The 26,737-nt window shown below is 49.8% G+C and overlaps 1 protein-coding gene across 1 annotated transcript; it reads left to right on the forward strand.

Moving 5' to 3' along the window:
• Positions 1-2,347: 2,347 nt before the first annotated feature.
• On the forward strand, positions 2,348-7,513 carry KLF10 (Kruppel like factor 10). Its single transcript, XM_027692502.1, has 4 exons — positions 2,348-2,438; positions 4,195-4,435; positions 4,538-5,414; positions 6,282-7,513. The coding sequence occupies exons 2-4, from the start codon at positions 4,205-4,207 to the stop codon at positions 6,539-6,541; spliced, it is 1,368 nt and encodes a 455-aa protein (XP_027548303.1). The 5' UTR covers positions 2,348-2,438; positions 4,195-4,204; the 3' UTR covers positions 6,542-7,513.
• The last annotated feature ends 19,224 nt before the right edge of the window (positions 7,514-26,737 follow it).

Raw genomic sequence — 26,737 nt, forward strand, 5'->3', positions numbered from 1 at the left:
AGGCCACTTTCCAGCCAGACCCCTGGTGGCCTAGTGGTTAGCGTGCAGGACTTTCACTGCTGCGACCACGGGTTCAAGTCCCCGGTCTCCTGGCCTGATGGAGGTCGTTAGCCCTGTGTGGCCATCCATCTATGAGAAGGACACTCTAAACAAACCTACGTCCTGAGGACCTCACTGCCATTGTCCAAGCTTGCTTGGCCCCGGCAGATGAACCTTAGGATTAAAGGGTGGGCTCAGTTCAGCGCAGGCTGTGTCTCACCTAAAAAATCCATTGCGCAGGCTGGAAAGGTAAAAAGACCTTTCCCCAAATCTTCGTTCGCGAAGATGGGCCATTATTATTATTATATTATTATTACTTTCCAGCCACTCTTCCCCAAGTCTGTAGTGCTGCCTGGGGTTGTTGTGGCCAAAGTGTAGGACCTGGCACTTTGCCTTACTGAACCTCATACTGCTGGCTTCAGCCCAAAGATCCAGTCTGTCCAGATCCCTCTGCATAGCCTTCCTACCCCTCTGCAGATCAATACTTGCACCCAACTTGGCGTCATCCGCAAATTTACTTGATTCCCTCATCCAGATCATCAATAAAGATATTAAACAGGACTGGGCCTAACACTAATCCCTGGGGGACACCATTGGTGACTGGTTGGCAACCAGATGTAACTCCACTCACCACCACTCTCTGGGCCCGGCCCTCCAGCCAGTTCTTAACCCAGCAGAGAGTGCCCCTGTCCAAGCCGTGGGCTGCCAGCTTTCTCAGGAGTATGCTATGGGAGACGGTGTCAAAGGCTTTGCTGAAGTCCAGGTAGATCACATCCACAGCCTTCCCCTCATCCACCAGGCAGGTCACCTGGTCATAAAATGAGATCAGGTTGGTCAGGCAGGACCTGCCTTTCCTAAACCTATCCTGGCTGGGTTTGACCTCTTTATTGTCCTGTATGTGCTGTGTGATGGCACTAAAGATGATCTGCTCCATGACGCTGGGGGGACCGAGGTCAGGCTGACAGCCTGATCCTCCTTCCAGCTCTTCTTGTGGATGGGAATCACACTGGCCAACCTCCAATCATCTGGAACCTCCCTGATCAGCCAGGACTGATGATAAATGATGCAGAGCGGCTTGGCAAGCTCTTCTGACAGCTCCCTCATCACCCTAGGATGGATCCCACCCAGTCCCATAGACTTGTGAGAATCTAAGTGGCACAGCAGGTCCCTAACTATTTCCTCCTGGATTACAGGGGGTCCATTCTGCTCCCATCCCTGTCCATCAGCTCAAGAGCCAGCTGTCCTGAGGATAACTGGTCCTACTATTGAAGACTGAGGCAAAGAATGTGTCTGAAAATAAGAAAAAAAGGAAAAAAAAAGAAAAAACCCGAATGATCGAATGAGGCTGAACTGCCTAGGAGGGGGAGGGGAGATCTCTTAAGTGAATCTGAATAAGCAGGAGAAATGGAACTCAACCATAACGAAGCATCAACAGCATTTCTAGGGCAGAGCACCACTCACAGCTGCAGCCTGGCTCGGATCCGGCTTCCCAGGTCCCTGACACACACCACCGCCCTTTCTGCTCTCATTAAAACTTTCCGACTGGAAAAAGAACCCGCCTTAAACCCTGCACCGAGCAGAATGTATCGCACGGCTCTCGCCCTCCTGTCGCGCCGCAGCCTGCGGGGTATCGCGATTAGCGGTGACCCCGCGGAGCCGCAGCTGCTCCCGAACCAGAGGGCGGCAGCTGCGGGAGCGGGCGGGGGAACCGCGGGGCCGACCTGCCCGGGTCTCCCTCGGGCTGGGATCTCTCTCGGAGCTCCCGGTGGCAACAGTGTCTTGGCCTGACGCGGACAGCGCCGGGAGCCCCGTGCAGACCTGGAGTGTCCCGACGCGCGGCAGCGACCACACACCCTACCCCAGCCCGGGGGTGCTGCCAGGACTCAGCCGCGTGTCCCCGGGCTCGGGCAGCCGAGGGGATGGGCCGAGAAGGCTCGAGGAGGTCGGACGGACCGCGCCGCCCTCCCCTGCCTCTCCCCCCACCCGCGGCCCCGTTTCACCTCAGCCCGGCGGGGAGCGGGGGCCGCGCCGGGGAGGCTTCTCCCGCTCCCTCCCCCGCCGCCGTGTGACCTCATGCGGGAGGAAGCGCCGGGCCGCCCCCGCCGCTCCCACACGGCTGCCAGGGAGGGCAGGGCCGGGGGGGCCGCCCTGACTCAGCCGCCGCGGACACGCCGCGCTGACACTCCGGACACGCCGCCGCGCGGCCGCCGATCACGCGCGGGCGCCCGGCGCTCATTGGCCGTCGCCCCACACACCTTTGCCGGCGATTGGCGGAGGGCGACCCGGGACCCCACCCACCCCCCCCGCGCGCGGGCCCGGGGGCGCCGCCGCCCGAGCGCAAGCGGCGAACAAAAAGAGGAAAACCGGGAGAGCGGCGGCACCGCGGGGCAGGCTCGGCTCGGCTCGGCTCGGTTGGTGAGCGACCCGGGCACCCCGGGCTGGTTGCGCGGGTGGGGAAGGAGGGAGTCCCGGGGATGGCGCGGAGGGAGTCCCCGGGGATGGCACGGCAGGGGGATCCCCAGGGCACGTGCCGGGGCGACCCGGGCGAGAGGAGGAGCCGCGGGCGGTGGCACCGGCGGGAGACCGGGCTGGGGTGGCGGTTGGACGGGGTGAGCCGCGGCAGGCGGCTGGGGCTGCTGGGGGTGATGTCGGAGAGCCGCCCGCGGGGAGAGCCCTCCACGGGGCAGGTTGGCGAGGAAAGCCGCGGGGAGGGGAGGGAGGGAGGGAGGGAGGGAGGGAAGGAAGGAAGGAAAGAAGCCTCCGGGAACCTGTTGGCAGCGCCGGTGCGGCGCCGTGCAGCCCCTGTGCCCGCGTGCCCGCCCGGGCGTGGGCGTCGGGCTCGGCGGCTGCATGTGCCAGGTGGCGGCGGCGAAGGAGGGAGCCGGGGGGATCCCGGCGCCACGCGGGGTGGGCGGCGCGGGGGCCGGGAAGCGGAGCGGCGCTGCGGGAAGAGCCGGCTACCGCACCCGCTCCCAGCGGGGACTCCGCTACTCTTCCCTTCCCTTCCCCCGCTGCGGGAGGCGCCGGGTGTGGCGGCGCTGACCCCAGCCCGGCCCCCGCCCGCTGTGACGGCTCCTCCCTCCCTCCCTGCCGGCCGGCGCCGCGCGCCGGGGGCGGGGGCGCCTCGCGGGGGAACTGGGGGAAAGGTCGACGCGCGGCGGCGCCCGATCACGCTTTGTTCACGTGCCCCGCCCCGGGCCGCGCCTCGCTCTGCGCCAGCCAATGGGCGCTCAGCGCGGCTCGGGGGCAACCAATAAGGAGCGGGCGGGGGCGGTGCGCGCGGGGGTGGCCGGCGGGGTGCGCTGAGGTGAGGGTGGTGCGCGCCCAACAGCTGGGGGCGGGGCTCGCGCGTGAGCCACGCCCACTGTGCCCTCTGAGGGGATACACTTATAGGTGTATATAAATATATCTATGTATACACAGGGAGTATACATATAGAACATACATACACAGTAGGTTGCAGATTGGACTTGGAGGTCTTTTCCAACCTAATTGTTTCTGTGATTCAGTGAGAGAGAGATATATATTCTGTGAAATATATATATATTTCATCTCTCCAAGCTGATGATTTCCTTGCGTGTATGCATGTGTGAGAGAGACCCTTTGAGTATTTTCCAGAACATTTTTGGTAGCTAATACCTTTTGAAAAAGAATGTCCATCATTTGATTGTTTGACTGGTCAAAATCAGTCCCAATGCAGTCCTTTCTCACATGCCAAAATAAGCACAGTGCTGAAAGCTGTGTCCAAAGCAAAAATGGAAGGAGGGTGGAATGGTGGGAAAGTTTTGATTTACTTTTTTTGGAGGGGATAAAGATTTTTTTTAAGCTCTCAGACACAGCTCTTGTAAAGTGGAATAACTTTAGCATACTTAAATTTGAAGGAGTTCTTTTGTCCCAAGAAAATATGTAATTTTCACCTGATGGCCAGATTTCCCCACTAACAACTTCATAAAAATATTATATAAATAAGAAAGAAGGCAGGAAAATACAGGCGCACCAAGTATATTTATCTTGCACAGGTTGTTCTGTTTGTTTTTTACGATGCCTTCTTATAAGCAAACTGCAAAATATATAATTGCAAAAAATATATGTAACTGCAAAATACTCAAACTTATCATCAAGTTTAAAGTTTCCTGTTTTCCTCTAACCAAAACAGGAGTAAGAAATGGAGATGATGACTGAGAAACAGAGAGATACAAGGTATTTCTGGAACAATACAGCGGAAAAAAGTGATTATGAGGCTGTAGAAGCCCTTATTTCTATGAGTTGCAACTGGAAATCAGACTTCAAGAAACATGCAGAAATGAGACCTATAACTCCAGCATCTGACATGTCAGAGGAAAGTGATGAGGCTTTGCTTCCTGGAGCAGCAGACTTCAATGTGATACCAGCATTTGTAAGTTTTTGAATTTATATGTGCATGTGCCCGTTTTTAACAATTAGTGTGTCGATGTGTTGTTAACATGCCCCCTTTACTGTGTCTCTCTCCCCTGCACAGTGCCTGACACCGCCCTACAGCCCTTCCGACTTCGAGATGTCACAGGTGATCCATCCGCTCAGCAAGTCACTGTCCGAGGCTGCCAAACCTCCTCTGGCCGTACCTCGGAGAGAGGCGGAGAGGTCTCCAGCAGCCAGGCCTCTGAAAGCTCAGGTGACGAGTGTTATCCGCCACACGGCCGATGCCCAACTCTGCGATCACAAAACCTGCCCGGTGAGAGCAGCCAGTGTGCTCAAATACCAGGATGGTGCTTCCAGGGAAGCAAACAGTAAACAGAAGGCCATAGCAGAGCGCTCCATGTGTTCCGCTGTGGTGCCGAATGGAGCCAGTGCTGAGGGCGGTGGACTGTCGGTGGCAGAAGGAAGAACCGTGGAACCAGCTGCTGGTCCGGTGCCCTTGACAAAGCCCTCAGTCAGCAGGGATGAGCCTGTCCCTGAACCAACACAGCAGCCAGAGGCAGCAGCACCACCATCCCCTGCCCAAGGCAGCGGAGCCCCCTCCGTGCCAGTGATTTGCCAGATGGTCCCACTGCCCTCAAACAACAACATTGTGACGGCCGTAGTGCCCAACACCGTGCCAAGCCAGCAGCCGGCTTTCTGCCAGCCCATGGTCTTCATGGGCACTCAGGTTCCCAAAGGTGCTGTCATGTTTGTTGTGCCCCAGCCAGTCGTGCAGGGCACAAAGGCTCCCACTGTTAGTCCAAATGGCACGAGACTCTCTCCCATTGCCCCTGCTCCTGGCTTTGTACCTTCCGCAGCAAAAACCACTCTTCAGGCTGATTCTTCGAGAATAAGAAGTCACATTTGCAGCTACCCAGGATGTGGGAAAACATACTTCAAGAGCTCTCATTTGAAGGCTCACGTCAGAACACACACAGGTTGGTCACTGGTGCTGGACATTAAAAATTCATTTAAAAAATTGTGGTTTTGTACACAGCTTGTTATAGTTCTAGTGATTACTGGATCTGTTCATGGAGCAAATTGCGGGGCAGCAATGCAATATTTTTTTTGCCAGCGTGCATTATAATGCTGCCTAATCTCTGACAGGAAATCTCCCAGAGGGGAAGGTGACTCAGCAGTTTGTGCTGGACTCACTTCATGTCAAAAGGTGTTCAGTAATGCCTCTGTGGAAGCAGAGCTAAAGATGCCTTATTAGGCTTTTCCTCAGGAATGCCCTTGTCAGAAGTGGGTAAAACTCAGAGATTCTTTTATGAAACAATGTAAGGATCCACTCCAAACTATTCCTACCCTGGTTATTTTAGAGTAACTTTTCCATGCCTCAGCCCTTAATTGGAGTAGCAGAAAGATTCCTCTCTATTTTCACATAGGCTCACAGTGTAGTACCAGAGCCTGTTATGTAAAACATCATTGCAGGCTGCACTTCAGAGAGGAGTTTTGGGCACGCTGAGTCATCGTTATCTGCAGTTCATGTGAAGCTGAGTTAAAATCATCTGTCTTAAGATGACCATCATCTTGAGATGAGACCATTTCAAAATATTTGGTTCCAGGGAATTTTTAACCCTTTGTACTGCATAGCCTTGAGGATAGGGAGTCCAGGTGTTTAAATATTGGTATATAAACAATTTTCCACATTTTGTGTGTGTAATATTTATGTAGATTTTTTGATCAACTGTCATAGTAGAAACTTTCCTTTGAAAAAGTCAGGTCCTTCCAATCAAGGCAGTAGTGTTTGTTGCTCAGTTTGTATTCACTGGGTTTTTCCCTTTGTTGTTTTTTTCTTTTAGGAGAGAAGCCGTTTAGTTGCAGTTGGAAAGGCTGTGAGAGGAGGTTTGCACGGTCTGATGAACTGTCTCGCCACCGCAGAACACACACTGGGGAGAAGAAGTTTGCCTGCCCTATGTGTGAGCGGCGGTTCATGCGCAGCGACCACCTAACGAAGCACGCGCGTCGCCACTTGTCAGCAAAGAAGTTACCGAACTGGCAAATGGAAGTGAGCAAGTTGAACGATGTTGCTGTGCCACCAACGTCTGCAACTGCGCAGTGACAGGACTTGCTCTGAAGATGGTGAAATTAACTGTTGTTGCTGGGATAGGCCGGCTGAAAAAAGGCTTTTGCTCCCGATCTGTGGTTCTCCTGTGCTGGCTTCTGAGGCCAGTGCAGAGAGGGAAAGGCAGCCTGCACTCAGCCTCAAAAAAAGTTGCTGGGAGAACCAGTGGCTGACTCGAATAGCGGGTGTCCTTTGCACTGATAGGGAGAGAGAGAAAGAGAAGGTTCTAGAGCAGAGCAGCCATGTTGTGCCAGTTTTGAAATTTGCAAATTACTCGTGTATACTCTAGATCAGTCAAACACAAGTATTCTTGAGGGTTTGCTGCTGACACCTGAGACCAACTCTTATTTTAGCTACCAGTTGTCAGTCTTCTGTAGGTGCAGACTAGAACAGCGGCAGTGTACGGGCACAGACTTGAAAGCCCAGAAACCACCTGCGTAAGATAATCTAAACAGGTTTTCCTACCTCTGTCACCTTTTCTTGGTAGGAATCTTTTCCTCCTAACCATTCTCCAGCCTCATCATAACCAATGATTTGGTGCCAGAGTCCTGGAGATTTTAGGCCTCTCCTCCTGCATGGGGTGCTTAACACACTCAGCTTTACACTGCTGTCCAGAGCGGCTTGGGAGGGATGTGCAGGGTCACCACATGGGCAGCCAAAGGGCAGGAATGTTTCTGAATTCTCATTAGCTTTGTAATATTTTCCCAGCTGCTTTGGCAAGCTTTGTGATTGTTACAGCTGGTTATACCTGGGCATTGCACGATGCTTCTGCTTTTGTGTTGCTTACAGTTTCCACCTTCTTACTGCGCTTCTTGTGAGCGGATACAGGGCACTTTGAAGAGAAACATGGTAACTGTAAATTACTCGGGTTGATTAAGGAAGAAAACCAAGACTCTTAGGCTTCTTGATTGTGTTATTCTTTGAGAGGCATTTTATGCTAAAAATAAAATGGATATATTGTGTATTGTATTAAATTCGAAAGTTGTGATTTGATAAGCAAAACAAGGCAGCAAAGACACCGGCCTAGAATTTAAACTAGCTTTTGTGACAATGCATCAATTTTCACTATTTCTATTTTATCATATTATGTTGAGGACACATATCAGAAAGTGATGGTTTGAAAATAGTGTATTAGATATGCTTTTTGTGACTACTTCAAAGATTTGCACATTTCTTATGTTGTACTTCTTACTTTGTTTACAATAAACCAATTTTCTTTAATCTAGACCTCTCTATTTTTTTTTAATTCATAGCAGAACCTCTCCTAATTTTTGATTTTTTTGAAGCACTATAAAGGAGTGGAATTTCAAGTCTGCGCTTACTACTCTGCATCTCTATTTTGTTGAGGTTTTGGGTTTTTTCTCCCAGCTCTTCATCCCCCTCCTTTTCTTCAGCACCCGAAACTAAACATGCTTATGTGGGCCATTATAACACTGATGAAAAGCATTTCCTTTTTGTTGGTGATTGCACTGTCTTCCCCAGGAAGGAACCCAGCCTCTGTTCCTGGTGGCTCGGCTGTCAGGCAGAGGTGGTGGCAGCTGGCTGCCACCCCCACAGTGTGGGATCCAGATCCCCCGTTGCCTTGAACAGGGCCAGTGGGCAGGCAGGGCTGGCACTGAGATGGGCTGGAGATGGGCTCCAGGCCAGGGGTTTGCCCGCCCCCATTAAAGCTGTTCCTGTGGGAGTTCCCTGCTTGGAGGAGGGCAGGGAATTGAGGTTCTCGTGTCTCAGGGCAGTGGGCAGGCAACACGGCTTCTCTGCCTGCTGCCCCTGCATGCCAGGGGTGGCCATTAGTGCTGCTCCCCTACCTCCCCTGCCTGCAGGGATCCCCGGATTTCACAATCGTGGGTGTTGACTCACTGCCCTTCCCTACCAGGCATTTGAGACAGGGGCACGCCTTACCTTATCCTATTTGACGCAGAGCTCTGCGTAGGGAACACCTGAGTCATGGTCCTTTCTTGTTCCAGGGGGAATACACTGTCATAGCACAATGCAAAAGAGAGGCTTCTTCCCCAGCAATGTGAGTCCTGCACACCATCTTGTTTCAACGTACTTTTCATTTCATGAGCACGAGAGAAAATATTGTAAGAGCTCTGGGTCTGAAACCCTTCCACATCTGCAAGTAGCTTTTGGGCAAGGAACCGGGTCCTCTCACCAGCTCTGCCTGGCATGCTGAACCTTGAATCCCCTTTAGTGCCTCAGCCCTACAGAAGGAGGGCATAAAGAAAGTGCCACCTCCCATCGGTATCCTGCCCATGCTGAGCTGGCCCTATGGCTCTCCTCAGCAGTCCATTCAGTGGGCTTCAATGCCCCTCAAGCTCAGCATGGAGCTGAACTTAAATCTGACTTTCCAAGTGAGCAGTGTCATGCTGCCATGCAGTACAAGAGGAAGAAAGTGTTGCCATGCCTTGCCCATCTCCGCTGCCTGTGTTTTCTGAAGAAAAAGCAGCTGCTGGTGCTTTTTGTGTAGCATTCCACTCCCAAGGTGTGCAGGGGGTGTGCCCTGGGAGCACCCACTGGCTGCACTGCTGGGAGGCTGCCTGTTTCTGGCATTGTCGGGAGATAAATAAAATACTGCTTCTCCCTCTAAATACAGAATTTAACAGCAAGAAGTGCTCTTTGACTGGTTCCAGCTGAAGGCAGAGCCATCATTGTGAATTTACCTTATACACAATTTTTAAAGCTTAACTGTGGAAGCCAGCTGGAAATTAAATTAGCTATTTTGGGGTTTAATCTAAGGCTAACCTGAAAAATGTAGTCGAAAGGGCATTATTAGACATCTTTTCAATGCTGACTTTATTGTGCAATCAAATTTGGCTGCATAGTAGAAAGCTTAATTTTTATGATTTTTCTACAGTTGCTGTAAATATTTAGAACTTCCTTATTCCTGTAGATAAACCAAAGGCACACCTCGTATTTTGTTCTCCTGTTTGGGTTCAATGGTGAAGCAGAACAGAAATGCAAACCAAGACGCTCTAAACAACTCCCACAATTAGTACTTGGATGCCAAGTGGCTGTCTCTGGCTGCAGTGGGGCTTGCCAGGGTGGCCACTGCTGTCATTTGCTGTGCAGACACCTGGCTCTGGGGGGTCGAGCTGAAGGGATCCAAGAGATAGCATATATTCTTGGAAGAAGATTTTTGAAGTATCTATAAACCCTCCAGCTTGCTGCTTAGCACTGTGCTCTGAAGCGATGCGCGCATGTGAAAGCCAATGCTGCAGTGGTGACATAGATTACACGAGCTGGAGTGAAAGACGTTCCCTGTCCCAGCAGGCAGCAGGGAAGAGCAGCTGGGCTGTCACAACAAATTGTCTTGGGAAAGGAGGGAGCAAGCCTCTGTGTCCAAAGCAAAGTGATAAAACCCCATGCTTGGTATGCCTACCTTGGCGCTGGGGGAGAGGAGGAAAGGGAGGCTGAGGGTGCCTGCTTACCCTGGGTGTAGTGCAGGCAACTCATTCCAGCCACAGGTGGAGCAGTAGGACCAAGCTGGATGGGTTAGGGGGTCTGGGGTCTGGTTATCCCACCCTCAGCCTAAACCCAGACAGATCAGTGATAGGGAACTGTGGTGCACCCTGCATATGCCCTGAGCACTCTGCCACTTCTCAGGGATTTTAATCTTCAGAGAGGATGAAGAGAAGGTTGGAAAAAGCAAGCATTTTCCCTTATGGTTTGGAAAAGACTGATTTCCATTACAGCAGGAGTATTTGTGGGAGGCTTAGATGCTCTATGGGTGAACGAATGTATTTAAAAAGAAGAGGGGTCCTGAGCTAGGTCAGCTTGTCTGGAATCACAGACAAAGCTGAAACAAGAACCAGGGCAGCCTGTCCACCCATCCTGCCTGGTGAGCTTGGCTTTCTGAGGTTTTTACTCCTGATCTGTACCATCCAGCAGTGCTATTTCAAGACACCCTTAACCAGCCAGTCCTGTGATCCTGGCAGAGGGTCTGTTCAGCCTCTGTGCTGGCGTGAGTGCCACAGTGCAGATGCGGCCTGTACCCAAAGAGCTGAGAGGAAGGACTTGATCATCCGCTGGCCTGAGACTTGCACACCACATGCGGTGGCATCAGGTATTCCCCTGGCAGCTCCGCACTTTTACTGTAAATAGATGATTCATTTGTCTGCTTTGGCAACAAACTTTGATCACCAAGGAGACACAATCTGTCAGAAAAGTTAGAGCACAAAATCAGGTCAAGAGAAATGATGAATGAATATGTGCATTAAGGGCTCAAGCTTCCAGTTCTGTATCACACAGTTTTCTGCAGAAAACTTTGCCTCTCCTGGAGCATGTGGATGGGGCAGGGGGAGAGTAGGGGGGGGTAATAATCAGCTAGAACAAATGTTTTCAGAATATGTCTTACAATGTAATTTAATATGTCACACAGAGCTTCCATGTCTGAGGATATGAGGATCTGGAATATTTTCTGTTGTCACCGAAAGAAAATGTGATGCTTTAGCAGTAATAAAACAAGAGCAAAACACATTTTTAGCTGTCTTGTTACATTTGTGAGAAGACAGGAGCTAAACTTGCTAACTCACTTGGGGTGCAGTAATATAAATCAGGTAATCATCATATAAAATGCATTAAATAATTCAGAAGCTTTATTAGGATAACATAGTTCTGATTAAACTTTATACTTGATTGTGTATTCTACTCTGAAAGTCAAAGTAGTTGTCTGGGGGAAAAAAAATTCAGCTGTTACCATGACTTCAAATACTCGAAAGGTTTCAGTAGATGTCAAGGTACTTGAATGGAAACAACTTCCCAAAAAAATGGATGCAGCTGTGGCGGGGACTGCCCATGTGCTAACAGCTGTGGAGAGGCAAAAGCACCCCCTGCCTTGGCTAAATATTCCCCAGGGCCTCAACAAAACTTACATGGCTTTGAATAGCTGAGACATATAGAGTCTCCTCCCTGCCCAGCTCATCTCCTGACTGCTTCCAACACATGAAAGAGGATCTGACATTTGTCAAGTCTACCTTTTTTTTAAAACCTTCACAAACTTCTCATTAGTGCCATCTGGGCTGAATGCCATACAGTCATCATTTAATGGTGAAGGCTGAGATTTTCTCAGGGATAGCTGGGAGACTGGCATGGGGTACTTATTGTGAACAGCAACCTCAGGTACTTTAAACACTTCTGCTTGGGAAACAGAGCTTTTAATGTTCAATTGCCTGGCAGGATATAGAAAGTACCTTAATGGCCTAAAATGCAGAGTGGTCAAAATGTTAATGAAACCCCCATCCAGCAGACAAAAAAGCAAGTCCCCTGACCACCTCTCAGCCACAAGGTAATATCACCAGTCGCTGCACACCAGAGAAGCAGCCACTAAGTAAAAAGGCATTTAGGAGCCACAGCACAAGAGGACAGAGAAGCCATCTTCAAACAAGCCATGCAATCAGCTTAATGAAGACAGAATTCTTTATCAACTGTCATCAGTATTGCCCAGGTAATCCTGACTGAGAGGGTAGGGACTGCAAAGGCAGAAGCAAAGGCTGGGAAAACCAAAGGAATTTCCTTATTTTCAGCTGCAGCACAGAGCGCTGGCCCGGGAGGGTGGCAGGGATGGCCAGAGAGCTCCTCCTGCCATGGAGCGTGTGTGTGTGCTGTGCTGCTGTTGGCATCTGGTTGCTATGCAGGTTTAGGGAGCAGTTGCCTTTAATGCTCTTGGTTGAGCATAAGTGGTTTTATTTCCTTTTCTTTTCCCCACCAATATTACCTGCCCTCGCAGCACCATGTAGTTGCTCTGGGGCTTTTGAGGTCCAAAGAGATGTCAAGGTTCCTGCCCTTCTGGAGATAAGAACACCTGTTCCTACCTGCAAGTGGCTGCATGCTGTTCTCAGGGGCTCCCCCACACCCTCAGCCTGTGCAGTGCCTTATTGGGAGCTCCCACCATAGCAAATTAGGCCACATGCTTCCCACTGGCATCACAGCCCTTCCATCTGCAGGTGACAGCCACCCTGTCACCCCATCTCCTGGCACCACACTGCTCCTGGCTTTTCACCGCCTTCTGCAGCCCAGAGCAGAGCTTGGGAAATGGAAAACCAGAAGCAGCCTTGCTGCATGGGAGCCTTTGCTGGGGGCACTGGAGCAGCTTGAACCCTGCATTGGAACCGTGATGCTGCTGGCTGCATCCCTCCCTGGCCCTGACTCGTGGGCTCACCTTCCCTTCCAGCACTGGCACTCACAGAACCCCCAGCCCTGATTGGCAGCAGTCCAAAACTGGGGGTTCTTCTTCTCATGGAGCCTGGGAGACTGTTAGTATCTTTGGGACCTCACCTCCTCACTCAGCTCCAGCTGAGGTGACCCACAAGCATCCCATGGATCCAGCAAAGCTGGCGGCTGCTCGGTGTGGTCACCTCCATCTCCTTTTGCTGGGAAACCATGCTGGCAAAAGTCTTGCCATTTTTTGAAATAAAAGGGAAACTGTGGCATCCCTGTGAAATTCTCAGTGCAGTACACGAGGCAAAAATACCCGTCATTGAACTAAGAAGGAGAAAGAAATTGTTATGGTCTGGAAGTACTCAGAGGGAAGCAGGGCGGGTGGAAAGGACAAGCACTTATGGACTGGCTGGCCTAGACACTGCTGCTGTCTCACACTGATTCATCTTAACATGACCCTCCCAACCACAGGATAGCAGGAATTATTTCAGATCTTCCCATCTGAAGCAGTCAGTTGCTAATCTGCAGCTGGGGGGGGATCTGTTTATTAATTTTTTTTCATTATGCAAAAGACTTTTCAATGCCCTATTTAAGTGAAGCAATAAGTATGATGAGTCGATGATGAGTCACCAGGCCAGGAAAAAAGCTGCAGGAAGGCTGGACTATTTATAAAATGTAAAAGAAAGAAAGGAAATACATTCTAGATGCAGTTAGATTTGGAAAGTGACTCCAACTTCTCTTGTGGGATAGCATATTCCCAGGCGTCAGACAGCAAACCTCCCAGGAGGTGGTGGGGACGTTGGTGGGGCATGCCCGGTTTTCAGGAAGGATCCATTGGCATTGCATGGAGCAGCAGATACCACAGAGCCTGCTGGCCACTGCCCTGTGCAGAGAGCTCTGCAGTCTCCTCTGAGGGGCACGGCCGTGCAGCCAGGATCCCCCCCATCCATCGCCTTTGCACTGGCTCCTCATGCTGGGAGTGGAGGTCGGACAGCCCGAGCTCTCCGCTGCCACGGCACAAGTGTTGGCTGTGTGTGCCAAGGCAGCTCATCCCAGCAAGGTCAGGTACTGCCGTGTGAGGGACTGCCGGGGCGGCACAGCTGTGGGGCTGTGCTGGAGCAGTGGTTGGAGGTGGATGGAGGGGATTCCTCCACTTTGCTCTCTGCCAACTCCTCTGCCCAGATACACTGAGCCCTGAACAGGAACCCTTTCCATGGTTCAGCCCCTACAGTTCTTGGCTCATCCAGCTCACGCCACCATACCACAAGGTGGGATACGGAGGTGCCATGGGAAGAACAAACAAACTAAAGAGCTCTTTGGCAATAATTGTGCAGCGTTGTCATGGCTGCAAGGGCATGACTGAGTGTGCAAACTGTCCTAGGTGGTCCCACAGACTGGAGATACCACTGCCTGACACAGGGTTTGGGCAGCGTAAAGCAACAAAAGCTTCACCTCCACCAAGCACTGCCTGAGCTGTCGTCAAGGGCACACACAAGCAATGTGCCATGGCCTCCTCACACAGCAGATATTCACGCATGTCCCCAGGTTTTGACAGTTAATTATGGATCTAGTTGATCTAGAATGCAGTTGGGCAGGGGAGGGGGGAAGGACCCATTGCCGAGAAGGCAAAGAGTACCTGAGGGCTTAAAAGTCCCACCTGCAAAACATAATCAATATCTGCCAGAAGGGGTTAGACTGCACCAGTATCTGATACTTGGGGTGCAGAGGAGTCCTCAGCACAAGTCACTAGGGTGGCCAGCACTGCTTTGCCCTCACATTTCTGATGTATGCTCACATTGTCCCTTCCAGCACTGGATCAGAACCCAAAAGCCTGTCACAAAACTGTCATGGAACAGTCAAACAGGTGTTTAAACAGGACAGAGGAGCTAGAAGGTGATGAGCTTCCTTTATCGCTTTAGACACGGATTATGTGCTAGTGGCTTGATCCAGTGCTCACAGTTCACCAAGACACAGCTCAGTGCTGATGTGCAGCGCACATCCCAGTTTGTGGGACACCTGCACACCTAATGAGATTAACATCTTTAGGAGTTTATTTAGGCTCTAGTTTCATAAAGCTGGATCTGGGGAAGAAGGAGGACAGATCTTTAGTGTTTAAGTGACGATTTCTCTTGACTGAGTGAACACAAAGGGAAAAGATGGTCAGTGCTATTTGCACACTGCTTCAGGCCTTGAATGGGCAGCAGTTCAGTGAGTGAATAGTGTGAGCTAGGTGACAGCTCCTCGCCTAGTGCATCTTTAAAGAAATCACTCAAATCAGAATGTTTCTAGGGGGAAATCGAAGTGACGCCTCACTGAAGGAAAATTAGTTTTGTTTGCTAAAGTCAAGAAAATTGTCTGCCTTTGTTACACACAACCTTTAAGAAAAAAAAAGATAAACAATTTGGATGTGCTTAAAGTATTTTTGGTGTTAGTAGGTAACAAGAAAAGAAGAAGAAATGTGTTCCTGCGAGTGTATTTCAGTGGCTCTTACCACCACCATCAGTGGAAACTTTGCAACAACGTTTTAACCTCCTCTCTGTGTGATATTGAGACATTGAAGTTTTGCAGTCCTGCTGCTGGGGAAGAGGAGAATTTCTCAGCAGCATGGCACGGTGCTGTCTTGGGTTCATCACATCGTACCTAAGAAATACAGACCCTGCCTCCTGAAAGCACTACTGGCTGGCAGTGATTTTGGGTGCCTTCCTCCTGGACTCTCACCTGCCTGTCTAGAGTTCTGAACTTTTGGTATAGAATGAAACCTTTGGTCCTTGTCTTATTGGCAACTCTGCTGGATGTGCTTGGCAGAGCTGATTGCCCGCACTGTGCTGGAGGGGAGTCAGGAGGGCCAAACATCACTCGGGCTCAAGGGCTTAGGGTGGTTTTCACTTCCTCTCGTTTTTGCTCTGCTAGGTGTTGACCAGCTGGGGAGAGGGAGCTGCTCTTTTTCCTCCCCATTATGAGCCTGTGTGCTGGTATAGAAGGTACTGGTACCTCAGAAGCGGGGCTTGGGGAGGAGAAGAAAACCAGGCAGAAGAGAGGAGGCACACCCAGCCCCACACCCACCTACACAGTCAAGGCATGGCCTTGTCACTAGTGAGTGTCATTAATGCAATGCCCATGTAACAGGAACACACTGCAACCCTGAGTGCTGTTTGCAATGTAATTTCAGGGTTGGGCTTGACATCACAGGACTCTCTCTAAGTGTCACTGAATTTTATTAAAATAAAACGTTGCTGTTAATTAACTCTTTTTCCTTTTGGCCTGTTTTTTCCTGGTACTTTTTCTTTACTCACTGATGCTCTCCTTTCTGTTTTCCTTGCTGCTGTCTACTTTTTTCTCTCTTTAATATATATTGAGCAAATTTAATTCCACATCCTCTCTGCAGTTGCTTTGCCACCACTGAAATTTGTCCCCGGCTTTGTGGGTACATAAGAGGAAGCAAGATGCTTTGATACGCTGGGTTGGATTTTGAAGTTTTGACAAACACTTATATTTCCCATGGCAACAACTCCTATACAAAACCCAGCACAAACCTTGCTCTTGCAGAAACCAATGCAGCTCTGCAGTGTTGACTGCTTTTTGTTTAATTGCAGATGGGATATGAAATGGGGTCCTGGGGCTTGGGCAGGGTAGGGGGAGCCCCAGAGGTATGTTGGATACAACAAAATTAATCACCAAAATTTACTGGATGTGACCTGAAACTCTGCAAAAAGAAGAGTTTGTGGCTTTTGCTAGGACAGTAGTTGGTGCAAAAACGTCCTCCAGAAATCCACCTTGCTCTGGCACCCTTCTGGGTCCCACCAGGCCGCAGGAACTGCTACCCCCAAAGTGTATGGCAGTGTGTTCCAGATCCCAGCACTTGCTGCCCGAGATGTTGACGTAGTAAACTGAACACTTGTCTGACAAGGGATTTTCAAGGCAGCCCAGGACGTGCCACTATGGAGCCACCTGGGCTCATCCAGCTGCAGCCTGGCTCTCTGGCCTTGGTTTGCCTCCTGGCTGGCCAAGGCTGGAAATGCAATCACATCGTACCATTTTCATTACATCAAATTTCTAAAGACATCTTGGAAAAACCTCCTGATCCTAAGGCCACAGGAAGAAAATTAAATCCGTGGTGTAGTTCCCTTAATCTCTTGTACTCCCGGCACACCAGAGCTGAGACTGACTGAGACACCTTGTATTTCAGTGTTTCAGAGAGAAACATATAGCTGTGTGTGTGTGTGCCCCCACTCTTTTTTTTTAAGAATGTGCAAAATAGTTTGTTCCTCATATTTTATTCTGAACAAGCACTTACACAGCTGCTGGTTGAGAGGTTCCTGAAAGGGGCATCTTTCCTACATGACAGTGTAGGACACACCATGTGTCTTCTAAGACCTTGCAGACCTGCCTTTGTAGGTGTAGCTTTGGGGAATTTGCAATTTTTAATGCAGGGTTAAAAGAGATCAAGCTTGTGTTAACCACTGCTGGGAACGTGGGGATTGGAGCCTGAACTCTGCCCTGGGAGATGCTGATGAGCCCCTGGCTGCAGCTGTGGCTCCTTGCCAGCATCAGTAATGTGGGGTGGCAGGTCTTAGGTCCCCTCGTTTCCTTCTGGGCTTTGTCCCCAGCATAGTCCCCATGCTTTGGGTCACTTAGGGCCACAGGGCCTGCTGAGGGTTGAGCAACAGGGGAGGCCTTCTGGAAGGAGACAGCAGTTGGGGAAGGCTGTTGCAGAAGGACCACTTTGGCACTGTGTTCCATTGGGCAACACCTGTGCTGCAGGTAGTGGGCACTGGGTGGTGGTGGCCGGGCACAGCAGCCCCCAGCCCCAGCTCAGCAGCTGCTCTGGAGGAGGGGCTCCACAGGGAGCTTCTGGGAATGCCAGGGGGCTAATTGTGGTGCAGGAGGTTGGCTGCCCCAAAGAGTAAGGCAAGACTGTGAGGCAGGGGGCGGAGGGGGGGCAGGGATTGCAATGGGTCCCTGAGGAGTGCACGATATGGTTATGGTGAGTTGTCTCCAGGCGTGCTGATAGTTTGTAGTGGCGCCTCATGGGGTTCAAAAACATGGTCCCTGAGGAGTATGCAAAGCACAAAAAACGCAGAAATGACAAATTTAGCTGTAACTCTGCTTCCCTTCTTAATTTGAGCATTTTTAATTAGCTTCCTGTGAAACATAAGCCCTAACAGTGTTTTTCTTTTGCTGTTTTCTTCTCCTCCTCTACTGCAGCATGTTGGCATTCCCCACACATTCCTCTTGTTGACTCAGACCCCTGGGACAGAGAGCATGCAAGGGCCGGGCCAGGGCGAGGGCTGCACCGTCTCCAATTTGACAGCACAGAGGTCCCACTGCCGTGTCCACACTCAGCAGAGGCAAAGGCTGGCACTGCAGTACAGGGATGCAGTTTGGGGCCATCCCATCCCTGCTCCTGCCCATCGCACACTCTGGAATGACGTGTAGAGAAGAATCGTTGTTCAGAGATCGTTTTTCTTGTAGCTGTTCTTCCTTTTCCCCCTCTCCAAGTTATGAAATCAAGGGCATGAACTCTTCCAGCGGGGATCTAAGACCCTTTAAGAGGAACATCTGCATGTCTTTGGCATAGGGAACGATGGGGAAGAAAGGCTGAATATGCCTGTCCAGAAGGAAGCAGAGAACAACAAAGGCAGGACAAGCAGCTTCTTTTCTGCTTTCGCTGAGCTTGGAAAGCTGCTGCCTGTGGCTCCTGCAACAATCACCTGCAACCTCCTACCTCCCAGTTTTGAGGCAGAACCTGCAGAACCCGCAGCTGGGAATTTCATCTTGGCAATGTCTTCTATATCCCTCTTTTTTATTTCCCCCCCCCCCCTCAGGTAATGCCAATTTATTCCTCCTTCCGCAGGTAGCCCTAAAATTAAACAAAGAGGGGCTGAGAGGGGCTTTCGTAACACACAGTATACATGCAAAGCAGGTGACAGGTTGTACTGCCAAGGCTTTGCTCCCCATCCTTGCTGGAACTGCCTCTGCTTGCGTGTTAGTCCCCGGGAGCTGTTGTGGTGAGACAGAACAGTGTTTGTCACGTCTTGTGGAGAAGGGGCCTCCCCAGTGCTCAGACCTCCTCCTGCTCTGAGTGCGGGGCTTGGATACAAGTCAGCCACCCCTTTCCCCTTCTGCCTTCTGCTTGCCATGTAATGGCTCTTTTTGCAATTTAGAAGAAAACCAGAGAAAATCTGCTTCTAATAATTTTTGTTTTGGCATTAGAAAGACAAATTGCAATCCTCAGCAGATTGGACTGATCTGATTTAATTCTGAGTGGTTCCCGTGCTGATGGCAGCACTTGAGGTAACTTGGTGGCAAATTAAAAAAATACTGCTTTACTGAGAAATCTGGGAGGTTCATTTTTCAGTCCATGCAGCTACTCTAAGAATACATTCTTTTTAAAAAATAAACCAACCAACCAACCAAAAACAACTCAAACCCCTTTTTGAGTATGAATATGCTGATCTGCAAACAAAGCCATAAACTATGAACCCATCCCTAGACCTTAGTGTCTGGGACATTGACATGGTATTTTGGAAAGAAGGTCACTCTGTTTCATTTAGTGGGTTTTTCATTAGTCAAGCTGACAAAAACCCTCTGGCCTGATTCTTATCGTTCTCCTGGAGTTTCCAAGGGCATTTAGAGGATCATAAATACAATAAGATCCTTGACGAAAGTTTGTTACAAAGGAAGTTTTTAAGCTATGGTTGACCCCCCAGAGGCATGAAGAGCACTGATAACTGTATGGAAGCCTGATTTTAGGGAGTTAGTTCTCTAGTAAAGTCTGTGATAGTAAAAGATGAACAGACAGAACTTCACACATCCCAATGACACTGCTTTCCCTGCCATTGCACTGCTGGAACAAATTTAAGGCAGCACATAAGCAGCAGGAAGGGTGTTCAAGTGGTGCCACCTGTGGGGACAGTGGGTACCTCCAAGGAAACCCAGACCCCCACAGGGAGGGCTGCCCTCTCCCAGTATACAACACAGGTCACCACGCTTGCTATTTGCAGCTCCTGATGCTGAGCCTGGGGATGGTGAGGCACTGGAACAGATTACCCAGAGAAGTTGTGGATGCCCCATTCCTTCAAGTGTTCAAGGCTGTGTTGGATGGGGCTCTGATCAACCTGTTCTGGTGGGTGGCATCCCTGCCTGTGGTGGGGGAGCTGCAGCTAGATGATCTTTAAGATCCCTTAAAACCCAAACCATTCTATGTTTCTATGATTCTTCAGCAGGAACTGGTGTGGGATCTTGTCCCTGGTGTCAGGCACTTGGGATCTGAGATGGCTGGGCTAGATCAAGTTAGCAGCATGGGGGACAGACACATCACCTGCCTAGGGTCATTCCTCCACGCATGCCTGAACCCCAGCCCATGGATTGCATTGCCTAGGTAAACACTGAAGCTGTAGGAGTGGCCATGAGGAATACAGTCTTGCTCTCTCCTGTTCACATTGGTCACTGTATACCTATCTGGAAAGGCCAGCTGTGGAGGGTGGGAGTGAACCTGACTTAGCCAGGACACCCTAATGATGGCAACTCTGCATCTGGTGCAGATGCTCCTAAATGGCAAACACAGGAGAGATCCTTGCCCAAGGCTGCAGTCAGGAGCACATTGCCCATTCCCGCTGTGGGCTTTTCTTGCCCTTCCTGCCATGGAAAAGAATTGCTCTAGCTTTGCCTACTGTCAGCTATTGCCTGGTGAGATTCCCTGAGAAATGTGGGCTGCAAGGCTGGTCCTTTTGGGGCAGGAGGTGACCTAGGACCAAATCTGCAACCTCCTCTCTGTCTGATATTGAGGCATTGCTGCAGAAAGAGCCCTGACAGCACCTGCAGCAGAGCTTTAGAGAGAAACTTACTTTATCTGGCTGTGGTCAGTGCTCTGCAGGGTATGGCTAAAATAGCCTTTCTGGACATTTCAGCCCTGTCCCAGACATCTTGAAATCCTGCGAGAACTAAGCTGGGAGCGGAGCATCGCAAACCACGGCTCTTTGTAAGCAAACACTGGAATTCATGAAGGAGTTCCTGCTAAACTTGGTGCTCCCTGACACGTGGGTGCCCTCAGTGTGCTCTGCGAGCACGTCCCTGCCGCGTGGGCAGCCGCCTGCTGCAAAGTCTGGCTCTCTGCAGAGCTGGAATTGGAGCCAGGTGCAGCAGTGGCCCAGGCAAAGGACAATTATTTTTTTCTTTTTCTTTTAGGCCTATGGACTAAGCAGAAAATCATCTTGTGCTGCAGATGTTTTTGAATGCTTCTTCTCTGTAAATATACCTGCTTCCAAGATCCAAACTGCAGCTTCTCTGTGCTAAAAATAGTCCACAAACAGCACCTGCTGCCCCTCTGTACCTGGAATGAATGCCTTAAAAAAACAAGTAAAAAAGGGGGGAAGATAAAAAGAAGAAGCTTGATCAGAAGGAATGTCAGCTAATAAAGCAACAAAGCTACTTGCTCACGTAACTTTTACAACCCCTTAGAACTGCAGCCAAAAATTGAGCAATTCCTGTACTTCTCTCCGGTGCCAAGTGACTTTCAATCTGCACTATCTGTATATGAAACGCCTTTACTACTGCTTTGTTGATTTTAAAGCCCAATTATCTTGGTGTTTTACATTTGAATTACTGTGGCATTTACCAGTGTAGCTGGCAGAACACATGAGCTTGCTTCTGTTTTTTATTTTTCTTTGTTTGGATATTTTAAGATTATTTCTTTGTGCAGTCAGTGATACTGGTGATGGTCACCTTTATTTCAGCTGAAATGTGAGTGTCTTAAAACTACTGTTTGGCAGCCTGAGTCACTTCTCCTCTTGGGCCCTCCGGTGCCACCTGCCGCAGCCTGGTGTCCCCACCCCAGCCGGACGTCACGCGAGTCAAGGCTTGTCTGGTCAGGAGTAACAAGCCTTATGTGGACAGCATGGATGGATTTGTCATCGTGTGCCTTCACTCCTCAGCACTTCATGGAGTTAAAATGTCTCGCTGCAGCTGCTGTGAAGGCTGCTGCATCCCAGTGGAAACTTTTCTATCTTTTACACGGAACTGGGCACATCTTTGCAAGCATTTATATGCCTTTCATAGACATCATGTAGGAAAAAAAAACGGGTAGGGTATGTGCAAAAGGATATACCAGCACTTCCAAATAAAAATGTTAATGCTGCCTCAGACCTCTTGAGGGTGTTCAGTGATGTGCAATAAATTGCTTTTATATGGCTTTGTGAATTTAACACTGTTTTCAAGGAGCAAGAAGTGTCTCTATAATCACAGTCAAGGAGATGGAATAAAAACCATTTCAGCCAGTAAACATAAAAATATCTGGCCTTTACCTTTTGAGTGTTCTTGATAAAGTTTGAAGTCCAGTTAAACCTCTACACCTGGGAGAAAACTAGCACAAATAATGTCAAAGAAACTGATGCTAATGCTAAGCAAAGGAGAGAGCCTCTGGCTTTTCAAACAGATTTAGTTACCTTTCCTTCTGTAATAATCAAAAGAATATTCTAAAAATTTTAGATTATTAGAGGTAAGATCATCTCCCTACTTGCTATTTGTGATATTCTGCTCTGGTTGTAATGAACCTGAATTATGAGCTGCTGTTTCTGCCAGATCTCATGGGTCTTCCCACACAAAGTACTGGAAGCAAACTCCATTTCTAAAGTGGAAGTCAAAGAGGTTGATGGCTAGAAAGCTGTTAGTAGGCCAGAAAGAATAAGCTGAGGTCTAGAAAGCCACCTGAATTTAAGTGGAAAGTCTAGGTCCCCCTGAGGTGAAATAAAGTGGATGAAATGGGAAGGTGCTGCAGAGTGTTTCTCTTCCAAGCCAGCCCCCATGATGGAAGGGATGAAGTCAGGTCTCTGAGGTGTCATCAGGAGACACTTCTGCACAGAACCCAAGCCTCAGATTTACATCGCTCCAAAACAGGGATGCCCCAGGACTGACCCAATATTGCTGGAAGAAAAGAGCTCAAGGACTGAAATTCAAGTCCTGGAGAAACCAGAGGCTTTCTCAGGGCATTACAAGATGTATTGAGGTGATTTACAAATTAAGAACCAATTAAGCTTTCTTGTGTGGAGATTCCTGTTGTGCGAGAATGTGAATGTTTATTTCTGATTTGAAAGATAACATTTCCCTTACAGAACATGAAGTGTGCTGGGATTCGAGCTACTGCTCTCATTGGCAGGGGAGGGATAGCAACTCCTTCTTACACCCTGTGGTGAGACTTCCCCAGAGTGGATGGGTGTTCTGGAGAAGCTAATGAACCTTTCAGGCTAGCAGGCACTGCCAGGCCATCCAGTTCAATACACTGTATTTCAGACCATTACATCTCAAAGGCTATTCTTGAGCTGAGCTACATTTTGTACTCCACTCCAGCATTTGTTGAGGGGAATCCACTACTGCCATGACATACCAATCAGCAGGGGAAAATCCCACCAAATCTGTTGGCCCATCAGATGTATTCCAATGCCTGTGCCTCTCCCTGTTTTGGCTATTTGTGCAGCCCTGCTCAGTCTTTTCCTGTTTGCATCGCTCCTAAGTCAGCTCTCCTCCTAACATGCAGTTTAATGTTCTTGCTTTAAATTTGTCCCTCACTCTGATTTCTTCTGACATTGTTTGGAACCTCTACTCTTTCTTCCTTTAATATTTTGTCCATGTTTTTTTTTTACTCAGGTGAAATACAGACTTGAGTGCGCTCTGTACCATGACATGCTGGGTCTTAGACATACAAGCCTTTTGCCAAAACAATTAGGTACTGAATGTAGTCCTCGGGCAGCCTGAGGGTGCAGCATCTCCCAGCACATGGACTCCAACATCCTCAAACTTGTGCTTGGCTTTTCTATGGGAATTCTGATCTGAATTCTTTTTCTTACATTATTAGGCAACCTTACCCTTGTTCTGTCATTAAAACATTCCCAAACAGACAGTCAGTAAAGCAGGAAAGTCCCAGCATTGTACCGTGATTGTGCACAGCCCGGGTGTCATGGTTCCTCATCCCAGGTGACTCCTGCCTCCAGCAGCCAGGCATGTGGAATGGTACAGGCCCAGGGTGCTACCTGGCATGGAGCAGGGGCCATGATAATCTGGCTGCAAACAAGGTGCAGCTTTTCCTTTGGGGTCACCAGCACCCAGGGGCCAGGCCATGACTGATAAATTCCTGTCACAGAGGCTGTTAGAGGGCAAGTTTTGGTTGCTGACTGACAGATCCACAGACAAAGCATCCCTCCACTTCCCGGCCCCACAGCCCTCCACAAGTTCATGTTTAAATCTCTTTTAGACCATATTTTACCTTGCCTGTAAATCTTACCAGACTGAGCCTCTGGCTGAAGCCAAGCTCTGCTACACTGGCCTTCCTGCTCCCTGGCAGCACATGGCACCCAAAGGCACAGGGCCAGAGCTGAGCAGTGGGTGTGCAGCCCTGGTGAGCTGTGCATATGTGTTTTTTCCTATACAGCCCAAGGGCTTGTGTAAAGTGAAGCAAGTGTGGCAAAACATCTGGCTGGATCCCATGCAGTGTGCCCCGCGTGCTGTGGTTCCCAGAAGCACGTGCTGGCATCAAGAACTGCATTGGCTTCTGGCTCAGTCCTCTCCATTTGCTGTCAGGGTGATGGAGAACCTCTCTAAGGGTTTGCCTGTGCTTTGGAAAATTCCCCCCAAATATGTGGGGGCACATTTGCCCTTGATGGTTCCTCTGTACAAGGGCTCTGGGTGTGCCTGGTGGGATTGAGGTAGTTTATCCCACTTCCACAGTAGGCTGAAGGCACCCCGGTAGCAGAGACTAAGTGGGGTCTAGCATGGTATCCAATCCTACAGCCACACAAAGTGGGTACCCAGGAGAAGGAAACTTGCTCTTCTCATCACTAATGTCCCTGGGTGGGCCAGCACTGAAGGAGATTGACAACACTGAGAGTGCAAAACCTGCATCCCTGCACTGTCCCTGGCTGGGAGCCAGGAGGACAAAGGTCAGTTTCCAGGAGCTCCCATGAAGGCAGGGCTCAAGCTGCAGGCAGCAGGACTGACCTCTGCCTCTAGGGATTGTAGGCTGCCTGTGCAAAGCTTTGTTGGGAGCCAGCAGGATGCCCAGCCCCAAGGGCCCCAGTCTGGCCAGTGTTTACTGACCTATTTACTGCTTCTCCCTTCATGTGTGCAGTAATCCTCTGCCTTGCCAGGGCTTGCTTTTCCTCTGTTTTCCAGGAAAAACAAGCACACATAAATGGCTGAATAATATTACAATACAGGTATTGCTCCTGCTCATTTAGTAGCTGCTCTGGAGAGTAAACGGTGAGTGCTTCCTCCAGGTTGTTTTGGTGCTTTCATCCAATGTGAAGTATCATTCCCTGTGCACACTTTGAATACCTCTCCCAGATGAAACCTACGATACTGCCATGAAGTCAGCTGCATCATGTTTGAAATGTCATCATGCTAACTGGGCACCCAGGCCAGACTGCATGGCTTGGAGTTTATGTAGGCCAGTCCCTTGGGCTATTTTTAAATATTGGGGCAAGGATTACATTACACTGGTGCACTAACATCCATAAATCTCTCAGGGTGCCAGCCCTGGATTTCAAACTAACTGCTTGTCTCTCCAGGCACACTGAGCAGCCAAGGAAGGACAGGGACCTGGTCAGGGAAGGTGGATTTTTGACACTTTCCCCAAGATGATGGAGCTTTCTTCTTGTCTCTGCACAGTGACATGCACTCCTGGGCACATAAATATCTCTGCGTTTCTCCAAGGAGATTAGCTGTGTAGCTGTTCACAGTAACAGTGCAGTTCTGCTGTAAAGTTGTTGTCCAGGGAATGTAGTGGGAATAGAAAGTGCTCAGGACCTGCCATGAGTGGGGCCCAAGTGCTGGAATTTTAATTTATTCCTCTCTTTTCAATGTCCTGCTTTCCCTCCCTGCTCACAAACGCTGGGCTCTGGCAGAGTCTGTCCCTGTGGCAGCCCAAAGTGCTGGGTCCTGTTGGATCCAGTGCTTTGCCTGGTGTGGGGCTGCTCATCACTGGGCTGTGAGCACACTGACGAGTACTCCCAGCCCCTCTGTCTTCCCACTGACGTGACTTTTGGCTCTAAGCCTTCTTGAAATGTTTGTTGGTCCACAGCCAGATGCTTTGGGTGGTGTTCCCAGTTCTGTGCTTGCAGGCACTCAACCCCACACCCCACAAACACGGGCACGTGGTGGCCGGTGACCCCCAGCCGACAACCCTACGGCAAGGGGGACTGTGAGGGACGGGGTGAGTGCTGTCACCACCCAGTCCTGTACCTGGCTGCTGTGGGCCCCAGCTCAGTTCAGACCCGGGAACCTCCAGAGCTTTGGGGCCCAGACCTCAACAGGGAGGGGATTTTGTTTTCACTTTTGGTATGTTTTAAAGTGCCATGTGCACTCGTGTGACTGTGACGCAGAGCCCTGGCAGCTCTCCCTTTTGCAGGCTTCTCTGCACATCCAGGTGTAGATGCAAAAAGCTATGGCAAAAATAAAACCAACAAAAGAAACAAACAAAAAGAAGCTGCATTTTATTTTTCTGGTAAGTTGAAAACTGTTTTAGTGAGGCACAGGGAATGATGATTTTTGGTTTTCAGTTTTTTAATTATAGCATTATTGTCACCTGCAGGCCTTTAAAAACTACATGCAACACTCAAGGTAGGGACTAGCACAAGGGACCAAAGAGCTGAGACACCTGCTATTATTTGTAGTTAATGTTGAAATATAGAAGAACAATAATATATAATATATATAATAATGGCCAGTCTTCGCGAACGAAGATCTGGGGAAAGGTCTTTTACCTTTCCAGCCTGCGCAATGGATTTTTTAGGTGAGACACAGCCTGCGCTGAACTGAGCCCACCCTTTAATCCTAAGGTTCATCTGCCGGGGCCAAGCAAGCTTGGACAATGGCAGTGAGGTCCTCAGGACGTAGGTTTGTTTAGAGTGACCTTCTCATAGATGGATGGCCTCACAGGGCTAACGGGTTCCATCTACCCGGGAGACCGAGGAATCGAACCCGGGTCGCAGCAGTGAGAGTCCTGCATGCTAACCACTAGGCCACCAGGGGTCTCTAGGATGGGGA

Source organism: Neopelma chrysocephalum, unplaced genomic scaffold (genome assembly GCF_003984885.1).
Source record: "Neopelma chrysocephalum unplaced genomic scaffold, ASM398488v2 Primary Assembly neopelma1_86, whole genome shotgun sequence".
Classification (NCBI taxonomy): domain Eukaryota; kingdom Metazoa; phylum Chordata; class Aves; order Passeriformes; family Pipridae; genus Neopelma; species Neopelma chrysocephalum.

Excerpts from the sequence above, each read along its gene's own strand:
- KLF10 (XM_027692502.1), top strand. The coding sequence starts at position 4,205 with ATGGAGATGATGACTGAGAAACAGAGAGATACAAGGTATTTCTGGAAC. Across the intron at positions 4,436-4,537 it reads TCAATGTGATACCAGCATTT|TGCCTGACACCGCCCTACAG; the intron begins GTAAGTTTTTGA and ends TCCCCTGCACAG. Across the intron at positions 5,415-6,281 it reads TCACGTCAGAACACACACAG|GAGAGAAGCCGTTTAGTTGC; the intron begins GTTGGTCACTGG and ends TTTTTCTTTTAG.